Raw genomic sequence first — 12,430 nt, 5'->3', positions numbered from 1 at the left:
AATTTCTATCCTATTACATAGCTGTTTACCTGAAACGTATGTGTCGAACACAATGATTTGAAGAGGCATGAAAGAAGTCTGTGCCATTGAAATCCACACGGTCTCTTTCTTGTCGCGTTGTCTGCATCACCCTTGTCCCTGGGGGATGCCAGCAGACAGGAACCCTCTTGTTGCTCTGCGGTCCTAAACCAATACAGAATACTTACAGATTCCTCTGACAACATGGAATATCAGTTGTTTGCCTTCACCATTTACGGTTCCTTAAAAAAGCCTATGAATGGTGCTGTTTGGAATGGGGAACACATTAGTTTTTTTCAGATCCAACTCTTTCTAGAGACCTGTTTGAAACCAGAATCACCATGACAGTTAATATTCCTTGGCAGCCCTCCTGACAGATTCAGTAGAAGGGACAAAAATTAATGAACTTGAGAATTGAAACATCCAGTCATAGCTTAAGGCAGTGTTTTTGCATCAGTCTGAAGGTGTGTTACTGGGGCAACCTGAACTGCCTGCATTGTCACTGTGAGTTGTCTCTCTCACGTGTACATGGGACTTGGTCTCCTCCGGCTCTGTCCATTTGTTATTTTTCATGCATACTGAAACATAACTAAGTAACCATGTTTCACCTGATCGTTGCAGTAATCTTTACATTTTCTCTTTTTCACTTGCAGATTCTGAAATTTATTTCAGATTTTCTTGCTTTTCTGGTACTTTACAATTTTATCATACCTATTTCACTTTATGTGACTGTTGAGATGCAGAAATTTCTTGGATCTTTTTTTATTGGCTGGGATCTTGACCTGTATCATGAAGAAACAAACCAGAGAGCACAAGTAAATACTTCAGACCTCAATGAGGAATTGGGACAGGTAGAGTAAAAGAACACTGTCTTTTTTTTTTTTAACCTTCTATTTTTTACTACTTTTTTAATATTAAATTTCATTACTGCAGACTTTTTATTAGTTGAGCTTTGATTTCTGATTAATTTAAAAATAACGTATAAATATCTGATGGCAGAAATTAACATTTTTACATGATCAAAAAAGGTGTGTAGTAGAGTGTGAGTTGAGATTTTTTTTTTCTTTTTTAATTCTAACAAATACATACAACTCCAAGTCTGTTTTTGTTTTATTTTACAAAAGGTAGAGTATGTGTTTACAGACAAAACCGGTACATTAACTGAAAATGAGATGCAGTTTCGGGAGTGCTCCATTAATGGCATAAAGTACCAAGAGGTCAACGGTAAACTAACTCCAGAGGGGTTTTCCGAAGATTCTCCAGATGGAAATAGGCATAGTTTGGTAAGACTGTTTTTCCCCCCATTAGGCATCCTAGATAGAAAGTATTTTATTTCAGAGAAATATTTTTCTAGCATTAGCTTTTGCTTTTAAAAAAACCCAGAATTTCTGAATAATTTGAAGCAATTAAGTGTTACTGAACAAATAACATTTATTAAACATGTTAAGATGTGATTATTCAACATAGAATACTTGGCAGATTTTTAAGTAAAAACAATTTTTAAGTATGTTCAAAACTGGGTTGATATGTAAATGTTACAAATAAAGTTTTTTCTTTCTCATAGATGAAAGAGGAGGAACTGTTCTTGAAAGCAGTTTGTCTTTGTCATACAGTGCAGATCAATGCAGATCAAACAGATGGTGCTGATGGTCCCTGGCATGCCAATGGAATAGCATCCCCATTGGAGTATTATGCTTCTTCACCAGATGAGAAAGCTTTAGTTGAAGCTGCAAGCCGGTGAGTTGTACTGCCAAAGCTATGTAATGTAGAAATTGCCTACTAGGGAAGGCAATTTGTGACAAAAGCAACCATAAAAATTGCTTAGAAAGATTGACAGTACCAGGCCCTGGGCTTTACTGTCTACTATGAAAACATACAAAAATAAAATACATAAAAAACAAGGCATTTTATAAAGTGATGATTTAAAATATTTACGGAAATCCTAGAGAAACTATAGTGGACAGAGTATGTTGCTATTAATATATTGTAGAAAGTGGGCATTCTTCATTTTCTCTGGAAACAGAGAGCAGTAATGGGGTATAAGTCCCTTCTTGTCTTCTCTCACTTTTCCTTTTCTCTTCTCTCTCTCTCTCTCTTTTCCTTTTCTCTTCTTGCCTGCTGCCTCCACCCCCCACCCCAATCAATAGGCATTATGTCTCAAGTGATGATTAAATGTATATTTTCTTTTTCTTTTAGGGTTGGAGTAGTCTTTACTGGAACTAGTGGGGACAATATGGAAGTAAAAAGTCTCGGAAAACCAGAAAGGTATTTGTCTTTATTCCTTGTTTCTTTGGAAGGATGGAACAGTAGTGAAGATTCATATAATGTTCTCCTCTTAATCCTCTCTGTTCATAAGAAAACCTTGCCTTTCCACAGCATGCTCTTTTTAATGCTTTTCCCTTGATGTCTTCAAGACAGCTTGCATCTTATTCCTTACCAATTGAAACTGAGATGCAAGAATTGTGTGTGAGTTACTCTGTGTAGGCATGTATTATAACAGTTCGTATCTTTGCCCATTCCTCAAAGGTTGAGACTGTAGTAGAGTTGGAAAACTGGATTGCTTGTTCAGCTCTAGAAGTTCCCAGAATCAGTCTCATGTATGCATAATATAATGATATATTTTAAACTTTCCCAAAATGAGTAGAAATATTATTGATAACTTTATATCTGCAGTCAGATAACACCTGAGTCATAACACCTTTTTATCCATTTGATCTGTGTCATTTAGTTGGCAGTACTTTAAACTTAAATGTTTAAAACTAATTTTCTAAACTAGTGGTAACATAACAAAAATAGTCTAGTTATCAGGGAACATACACTCTTTTTTGACTGTGTAGATTGTTTACAAGCATTAGAAATAAAATGTAGTTTTCAAAGGTATGCCTGAAGTAATGATAGAAGGATAAAGGAATAGGTAGGAGCTGATTGTAATCTCCAGATAATAAAGCTAGTGTTCAGGAAACTATTCCTATTGGTAGAAGAACCTTTTATTCTTGTAGAATGGAATTAAATATATTTAAAGTGATGAAAAGCAATCAATTGCACAAACACCGATAACAGTGATTGTTGCTCAACAGTGGTAGCATTACTTTTAGAGTTTCTGTATAAAAATGACACTTTGGGGAAAGCTTTGTGGGATAAAAGTATATTTATAAGTAATTGTCTTTTGGAAATTTATTTCTAAAAATGTTTTCTTCCCCTTCCCTCTTCTATTAAAACACAAAATACAGGTATAAATTGCTTCATGTTTTGGAGTTTGATCCAAATCGCAGACGAATGAGTGTCATTGTAGAGAGTCCCTCAGGTAAGTGATCAGAAGTTGCATAAGCTGCAGTTGAGAACTTGTTAAATAGTATGTATTCTTAATTTCTGTTCTATTTTACTTTTTAGGGGAAAAGCTTTTATTCACAAAGGGAGCAGAATCTTCCATTCTTCCTCGTAGTAAGAGTGGAGAAATAGACAAAACAAGGATACATGTGGATGAATTTGCTTTGGTAAGTGTATATGCTTGCCCAGCTGATCACAAGAAAATTCTTCCAGTACAAATTCTGTGACTTGGAGTGAGCAAATTGCAGGTGACACCTTCTTGTTAGATGAGAATCTTACCTACTCTGAATGTAGTCTTTATTTTCTCACAGAAAGGACTAAGAACTTTGTGCGTAGCCTACAGAAGATTCACACCTGAGGAGTATCAAGAAATTGGCAAACGCCTTCATGAGGCCAGGACTGCCTTACAACAACAGGAAGAAAGATTATCAGATGTATTCAACTTCATAGAAAGGGATCTGGAATTACTTGGGGCTACAGGAGTAGAAGACAAGTATGCAATGGAGTTTCTGCTAACTACACTCAAAAACATAGCGAGTTTAGGATTTATAACTGAAATGTAATGTGTGCCGTGAAAAACTCTTCTGCCGCAACCAAAAGTTCTGTGCTCTTCTTGTTTAGTACGTTTACCACTCTTTGGATTGAGAAGCATTCAAAACACATGTTGTACCAACTGATTTTGGCTTAATAATGATGACATACAGTGTGCTTCGTCAGGAGAGATTTAATGTATGTGAAACAGAATAATTGCAGTAAATATTGAGGGTAGCTGCTAATTGCTTGGGAAAACTTCTATACATAGCTAGTTAACAAAGCATTCTGCTTGCGTAGCATGTATTCTGTAAGTCAGAGGATGTATTGTACACTGGAGTGTACAGATGGAGCGCTTAGAAGCTTTTCATGTACCACAGTAGATAGTAATTGTTGTGGACTGTTTTAAAGCTTCTCAAATGCAGCAATGGTGCCTAATTGAAGATATGCTTATTACAAATTTTTGATCACTTAGTAGGATTGAAGTTCAGTTTTTGTTTCATCAAGGCCTTCATTTTATTGCTGGTAATAGAATGTAATCTGCCAGACTATGATTCTCTGAAAATATATGTAACATTGGAAATGCAGTCTTAAGTCATCGTGATAGTGGGGTTACAGGAGTAACATGGAGTTACAGTGTGAGCTTTTTTGTGAAGTGTTTGATTGGTTATTTAAGATTTTTCTTGTTTCTAGACTGCAGGAGAAAGTCCAAGAAACTATAGAAGCACTCAGGTTGGCTGGTATCAAAGTGTGGGTACTCACTGGAGATAAGCATGAAACAGCCGTTAGTGTCAGTTTATCATGTGGACACTTTCACAGAACCATGAACATCCTCGAGCTTGTGCAACACAAGTCAGACAGTACATGTGCAGAACAACTGAGACAGCTAGCCAAGAGGTAAAATACCTGAGATGTCATTATCTCAGTGATGATCTTAGCTTGGTTTTATTTTCAAGTTTTGTAACAATCTCTTTGATATATGTGTGAAACACATGAAGTTGCCTTTTCTAAAAATGTATTTGTTAATATAATAACAGACTTGAAGAAGCAGTCTGTCTAACAGACTTCTTTGTTTATTTTATGGGCAACCACATAGTTCATAACAGAATTTGTATTGGTGTGACAGAAAAATTTAAAGCCAACATTTTTGTCCCTGAACAGAATAAAGGAAGACCATGTTATCCAGCATGGCCTGGTTGTGGATGGGACCAGCCTCTCTCTTGCACTCAGGGAACATGAAAAACTGTTCATGGAAGTTTGCAAAAACTGTTCTGCAGTGTTGTGCTGTCGCATGGCACCCCTTCAGAAAGCAAAGGTAAGTGAGAATATAATCAGGATTGTCTTGCAAGTAGTTTTATCATGGTTTGAGGAGGGAAGGATTTCTGGAACTGCTTTGTTTGTTTGCCTGACCTTTTGTGTGACTTTTGAATCTTTGTTAAATTCAGTTGATCTGGAGTAGCTTGCTCAGAAGTTTCTACATGGCTTTTGTGAAAATTGGGAAGTGATGGAGGAGAGAGTCAAAATACTGCCACTGTGCAAGGAAAAGGCTAATCTTTAATCAGCCTCTTGAGTGTTCTGTAAGGCAGTAGCTGTCCTGATCACCTGCATACTTTTACGTTGCCTGTTCCGTCACTTCTCCAAACCAAAAAAGCTAAATTGAGAATTCGTGAAGTTGTGGGGAAGAAATGTGCTTCTCTAAAGATTTAAAAAATACCCAAATTAGAGGAGGAAGTAGAAGGGAAGGGAAGCTGAGGCCTAGTCTCTAGGGGAGGGTTTGCCTTAATGCTCTCTAAGACCATTTTTCCTTCACGTATACTTAATTTTACTCAAATACAGGTCAGATAAAATTCAAATTCAAATTTTGTGGGTTTTTTTTACTCTAGAAAGCTAAGCTCTGAAAAGCTGTAATATTTATTCTTTCCTTTTGAAATTTTCTCTCAATTCTATGCTTCTCTTCCTTTTTTTTGACTAATATTCAATTGTATACCTCTATTGGAGTATTTCTTAATTTATTATACTTTTAGCTTATATGTATGCTTTATGTATGCATGTATTTCCAGTAATATTAAACCTCTGAAAGGACACTGTTGCCCACTCTATTTTTACACCTTGTCAAAAAGAAAAGGAAAAAAGACATTAGATGTGCAAAAGAGGGCAGGCTGTTTTACCTGGCATGAGTGACCTGTTTTGAGGTCACTCTTCCTGCTTCCAACATTTAGCCAGACTTTTAATGCAGTCTGTAGAATCACTTCATTATAAAACTGTTCAGCTGTTTATAAAACTGATATAATGTTAGTTTCAATAAAATGTTAAAAGGAAGTTGTTTAACTAGTATGAGAAAAACAATTTGTTGGATCTGTCTACTTTATGTGCACTCTTTTAGCTGAAATTTTCGCCATCCCCTCTCTAAGGTGTAGTTATTTACCTATGTTGTGTCCTTGTTCTCATTTTGTCATTTAACTTGATTTGTAATGTGTGTTGTACTGCCAAGTGTGACAGATAGCAGCCAATAATGCTTTCCTCAGTTCTTATCCTGTGCAGCAGATAATGTCCATTATTTCCTCTGTTTTGCCATGAAGTACAGTAAAACCTAATTTTGATGGCAGTGACTTTTTAATTTTAAACACTGAAGTTATTTAAGTCACTGAGACAAACGCCATACAACATGGGAGGGAAGAGTGGGGAAGGAAGTATATGGCGGTTTATTCTAGCCTTGCATTTGATTTTCTGCTTGTAGGCACGCTTTTTGTGAGGTATATTCCAAAGTTAAGCTGGAACTCAGCTTAATATTTCCCACATCTTTTCCTTTAATGCTTGTTAATATATGGCTAGCAGTCTCACTAATTATTTTTGTATATTTTTATGTCTCAGAAATCTTTTTAAACATCTTTCACATCAGTCATTCAGAGCTGCTGCTGATTGCTGTTGGTAAAATTTGCCAAGAGATTTGTCTTGACCTTTTCGCTTAGATGTTTGTCTGTCTAAATTACCACAGTCTTTTGGATCTCATGAGGACTCATCTGGGTGACATACTGCAGCCTTGCTACCTCTTTAAGGCTGCTTACTAAGATCTAATCCTAAATGTACTTGAAATAGTTACCCCTTAGGAATGGGGAGCCTTTAAACTTGAATATTAATATCTGCAATTAGGGAATGTATTCCCACAGTCAGGTGGATTTCTCTGAACTGTGGACTGTATTTAATCACTGTTGTGTTCCTCATGTGAAGTGAGTTACCGTTCCTACGGATCAATGCACTGACACTGCCAGCTAGAACTCAATTACTTGAATACAGTTGTTTGTGTCTACTTACCTCGTGCAGTTGTTGATCTCTTGATACTTCCACTTCGGGTTTTCTGGAACTTCAGGGGGAAAATGCAGTATTTTTTTCGTAGGTAAATATTTTTTTGGTTTTAGAAAGCCTTCTGGATCTGCATTCACACCTTTACCTCTGCAGCCTGTTTAGGACTGAATTAGTGAAGCTTCTGCCTTTAGTTAGAGCTCTCTGAGGTTAATGAATTACTAATTCTTCTTAACCAAAAACCTTATCTAACTAACTCCTCTCTATTTAGAATGTTGTTGGCACTTACATTAAAGATCTTTAATGTAAGATGTACCTTTCTGGGAAGAGTGGGATATCACTACTGCTCTTTCGAGGATTTTAGAGCCTTGTTCGTAAACAAATTTTTTCCTCTTTCTGTCATATCTTCTTCTGTGACTTTTCCAACTGAGAATACTCATTGGTGATAATGAATTTGCTTTAAAAAGAAACTATTTTCCTTAATAACAGCATGTATTGATCTTTGAGATAATGGATTGTTTTTTCAGTGTTCTCTTTTGCACTGATTAGTTCCATTAATTGAAAATGTGAAGAATCTGGGCATGTCTAGTAAAGGGCATTAAACCTGGATTACTCCCAAAGTCCAGTTCCAACTTTTACTTGACTGTTTTTTATGATAAAGAACTAAATTAAGAGTTGTAAAAGAACATCTAAATAAGAATAGCAAAATAAGCTCAAGGTAGGCATAATATTTAAATAAGGCTTGTGCCCTAAAGCAAGCAGCTTTTCTAAAGGAGCAATGAATTTGCACATGTTATATGCCAAAAATGTTTTTCACCCAAGCGAGCACATTCATAAAACATATTTACAGGTAGGTAGCTAAGATACTGGGGAATTAGTGGCATGGTTTGTAGATAGACTGTCTGTGTAACCTGAAAAATGTTGCCCTTTTTTATTTTTCCAGGTAGTGCGACTGTTAAAAACGTCTCCAGAGAAACCTATAACATTAGCGATCGGTGATGGTGCTAATGATGTGAGCATGATACAAGAAGCACATGTTGGCATAGGTAACTTTCTTTTGTCAGAAGAGATAAATGCAAATAAGATGCAAATTTTAGTAGAGGATTAGCTCATGAATAGTGTTTATAAACAGATAAACTTCTAACATTTTTGTACCTGTGAATGACAGGGTGTTAATCTGAGTCATCTGTTGTAGCAGAGTTTTCTCTGTTTATATTGTCTTCTGTAATCTGGCCAGGACCTTCTTTAAACTTTTTTTTCAATTATGTTATATAGCAGAGTACAAAACATACGTATAACTGAATTTATACCTATTACATAGTGTTTTGGTATTTCCTTTGCTGACTTTGTTGGATGGTGTTTGTTACAATAGTAAATGCTGAAGGTTCTTACGTAAGGTATTGGTACATCAGGATATTCAGTCTGTCACCCTTTTTGATTAAGAATGTGTAATTACAGAGTAATGTTTATCATGTAAATCATGTGGCCATGATTTTTAAGACCATGGGTATAGCCTGCTTGAGAAGGTTACAGGCCAATAGCAAATGATGCTTTATTCTACAGCTAGTTTGTCAACTAACTGAAGCTTATTAAAAATAAAATTATCCAAGTTTTTCTTGTAGTTTGTAGCATATTAGACATTACATGTATGTTGGTCAGAACTAGCAAGTCTGCCATGGAGGGTGATGGGACCTTTAGACTAGTTTTTTCAAAAGCAACGAGCACTTTTAAGTGTCTGGTTTTCAGGAATCCTGGGCCACTTTTCTTCTGTAAAAGAGCAGTTTGTGTTCTCTGTGTATGCTTATCCTAATCTTAATAATAGTTTTTAGAAATGAATTTGTGTTCAGCTGTGACAAGCATTGTCAGCCCATCAGATTAAGTAAACTGCTATTGTAAGAACAGCGTTTCTTTTATTCTGCTCTTGGGTATAGGTCATATATTATTCCCAGGAAGTACTGTAAGAAAAACCTCTCTGAAGTAAAACGTACTAAGTTTGATAATTGATGATGGATTGATAATGGTTTGCTTGGTTTGGGAATCTTGGTTTTGTATGAGTGTTATTATTTCTATGTCTTCCCATAAATCTTTTCTTAAGCATAGCTTATGAAAACAGTCTTTTTTTTTTAATTGAATCATCATCAAATGAGCAGTTTCCCTTAGTTGTAAGTGTCAGGAATAATGCCTTCTTTTGGAACTGAAAGTTGCTGAAGTCTTTATAATGTTGAAGTACAGGAAAACAGAACTGTAGCTTCAGGTGTATGTTGTTGGGGTTTTTTTAAACTTCAATTTTTATAATATTTAACCTGTTTTCTGTTTTGTTTCCCAAATATTACAGGAATCATGGGCAAGGAAGGAAGACAAGCTGTAAGAAACAGTGACTATGCAATAGCACGGTTTAAATTCCTCTCCAAGTTGCTTTTTGTTCATGGGCACTTCTACTATATTAGAATAGCAACCCTTGTACAGTACTTTTTTTATAAGGTAAGTCTTCAAAGAGTGCCAGTGAAGTTCACAGAAAAATGTGTAACTTTTCCCAGGAAAAACTGTTTCAGATCTAACATTTTTGTTTGGAACAGACTAAAGATCTCTGTTCAAACATGTTTTCTGGGCTTTTTTTTATATTTTCCAACCAAATGCAGTAGTTTAACTGTGAAACTGTTTAGTACTTCCACCTAGAAATAGGTTTTAAATACCACAATGAGTTTGCCTAGGCTGACAGGCAGATGTGTTTGCTCTCTGAAAGCAGTGTTACTAGCTTGAAATTGAATGTATTCTTTAGCAAGATGTAAAAGTATATCCTTTTTTGTTCATTGATTCAATATGAACCAAATCCATTTGTCTTTCTTAAAAGGAAAAAGGAGCACAGGAAATAATTGAGGGAGGGAAGGGCCCGTGTGTGGGGAGAAAGCATGTTCTTTGCTGGCAGGCTCACCTTAAGAAAATTTAACAGTCCCAGTCTTGACTTAAGAAGTCCTGAGGTAAAACACACTGCAAGGGAAGTAAGCCCCGGGGACTGAGTTATCTCCAGATGCCTCTCAGGGAGCTATGGGCATGGAGACACCAGGGTGAGCTTAAGCAAAGTTCTAGAGGGAGGAGTGGGGGTGACAGGTCTGGGAGCTCGGTCGTGGGCCGGGGTGTTTGAAATGCTAATAATGTGGGGTGTTTTTTTTACTTGATCACCAGTTGTGATAAGAAGTCAAAATTCACTATCTTGAAATTTACCTGAGATTCTAGCATTGGCCACCAAGCCACTTTATCTTCTGTTGGTTGCTTTCATTTAAAGATAACAGCATGGTGTTAGGTTTTGGTTTCTCTTTTGTCTACTCCCATGCAAAAAGCTCCCATGAGCAGGACACAGGCTTTCTTAAATGAAACGTGGAAACTATTTTGCAGAGAAATTCTTGAAAAGAAACTGAGAGGAAAATGGATGGATTTATTCTCATTTAATACTACTGGTATTCCCGTAGTGAGATGTGTTCATCAAGCACATATAATTAGGTTTATATTTTTCAGGTTCGTTGTCCCAAAGGACAAACAAAATATGCTCTCGATCAAAGCGTATTGCTTCACTTTGCCAAGTAAAACATTGAAATGCTTTATATTCTCCTTGTGTATTTTTACCAGCTAGTAAGAGTTAGCAATTTCTTTTAGGGTTGTGAGGCATATCCTGAGGATTAACTATTTCCTTCACTTTTCTTTTTCCAGAATGTGTGCTTTATTACACCACAATTTTTATATCAGTTCTTCTGTTTGTTTTCACAACAAGTAAGTGTTCGATGCCTTACATCTTGGTAAATGTGTGTGAAACACTTAAGGTAAATAACTAAAAAAAATGGGAAAGAACTACACAGGAGCAGCACAGATTTTACACTTAACAAATACCCAGCTTCATTTTCTATATTTGATAGCTTGATGCTACTAGATGGTTATGTGATTATCGCTTTTTTTCTAACTAGTAAATTCACATAATTAATTATTTGTTGCTGCTATTGGTGTGCTAATAAATTTTAATAAACAACTTTTTTCTTTACAATACTCAAAGTAATTTTTGTTTCCATTTTCAGACGCTCTATGACAGTGTATACCTGACTTTATACAATATTTGTTTCACTTCTTTGCCTGTCCTCATATACAGTCTTTTTGAACAGCATGTGCATCCGCATGTATTACAGAGTAAACCTGTGCTCTATCGGTATGTATCTCTTACATATATTGTCACAGTAGCACATCGTTTAGAACAACAGTGGCATCTGCAGAAGTCTGAACTTGCTATTATGCATTCCTACAGTATTTTTATCTGTAATTTATGCAATTTTTAGTAACTATCTTGATAAGGAAGAACTGCAGCTGCATACCTTTCATCCTAAAAGTTAATTAACTTGAGTATTTTAAGAGAAGCACCTTTTTATGTCAGTCATGTTAAGACTGGAAGAGAATTGAGCACTTGGTCAGCTGACATGGTTGGCCTTCTCCATTACGTGTAGGAGGTGAAAATCACTCAGACACACAAATGAAAAACTAGAACACTGTGGTTGGGGGAATCACCGCAAAAAATGCTTTACTAAGAGGGGAAGTGATTTCCTGTAGAATTAGATGTCGTCCCAGTGGTAGCATGTTGCACTGCATACTGCTTTTTGGAGAAAAAGTATGTATTTTTGTAAAAAAAGAGATGTCTCTTAGATGTTTCTCTTTTCCTAAAGGTCTTTTAAGGAGAACAAGGGGCATATCAGGAGATCTGGCTTTTTCCTCCTCTTGCAACTGCAGCTCCAGGGAGAAGAATTCTAGTTTGTGCTATTCTGAATTTGACCCATTAGAGAGACCCTTGCCATTGGTGATCCCTGCATAAAGCAGAGGCAAATCATGAGAGCTCAGAGTTCTGGTTTTGCCCATGATTTATGTGGGGTTTTTTTCATATGTCAGCATTCGTTAAATGTATCTTGGTGCAGTTGAAAGTTATATTTATTCAAAGCAGTAGCAGTCGTGCCATGTGAATAGCTGATGGGTTGTATAAAGACAATCTGAAATCCAAAATGTGTTTTATTTCTGCAGTGACATCAGTAAAAATGCCCATCTGGGGTTTAAACCATTTCTTTACTGGACCATCTTGGGCTTCTTTCATGCATTTGTTTTCTTTTATGGCTCGTATCTTCTAATGGGCGAAGACACTTCTCTGCTGGGAAATGGCCAGGTACAATATCATAAGAATTATTCTACTACTGTATTTTTGGTAATATTTCTTAATGGTTTTTTGAAA

At 36.1% G+C, this 12,430-nt stretch overlaps 1 protein-coding gene across 1 annotated transcript in view; it reads left to right on the top strand.

Moving 5' to 3' along the window:
• Nucleotides 1-12,430, top strand: part of ATP11B (ATPase phospholipid transporting 11B (putative)) — a 55,377-nt gene that overhangs the window by 21,582 nt on the left and 21,365 nt on the right. The window contains exons 12-25 of the mRNA XM_009822032.2: nt 672-869; nt 1,143-1,301; nt 1,583-1,755; nt 2,215-2,283; nt 3,249-3,322; nt 3,409-3,512; nt 3,657-3,838; nt 4,570-4,773; nt 5,038-5,191; nt 8,120-8,222; nt 9,512-9,657; nt 10,882-10,941; nt 11,241-11,368; nt 12,226-12,364. Of these exons, the coding sequence (XP_009820334.2) occupies nt 672-869; nt 1,143-1,301; nt 1,583-1,755; nt 2,215-2,283; nt 3,249-3,322; nt 3,409-3,512; nt 3,657-3,838; nt 4,570-4,773; nt 5,038-5,191; nt 8,120-8,222; nt 9,512-9,657; nt 10,882-10,941; nt 11,241-11,368; nt 12,226-12,364 (1,893 nt within the window). The remainder of the gene's footprint in view (nt 1-671; nt 870-1,142; nt 1,302-1,582; nt 1,756-2,214; nt 2,284-3,248; nt 3,323-3,408; nt 3,513-3,656; nt 3,839-4,569; nt 4,774-5,037; nt 5,192-8,119; nt 8,223-9,511; nt 9,658-10,881; nt 10,942-11,240; nt 11,369-12,225; nt 12,365-12,430) is intronic.

This window comes from Gavia stellata, chromosome 11, assembly GCF_030936135.1.
Source record: "Gavia stellata isolate bGavSte3 chromosome 11, bGavSte3.hap2, whole genome shotgun sequence".
NCBI classification, from domain to species: Eukaryota; Metazoa; Chordata; class Aves; order Gaviiformes; family Gaviidae; genus Gavia; species Gavia stellata.
This window is presented reverse-complemented; position numbering and strand designations above follow the sequence as displayed.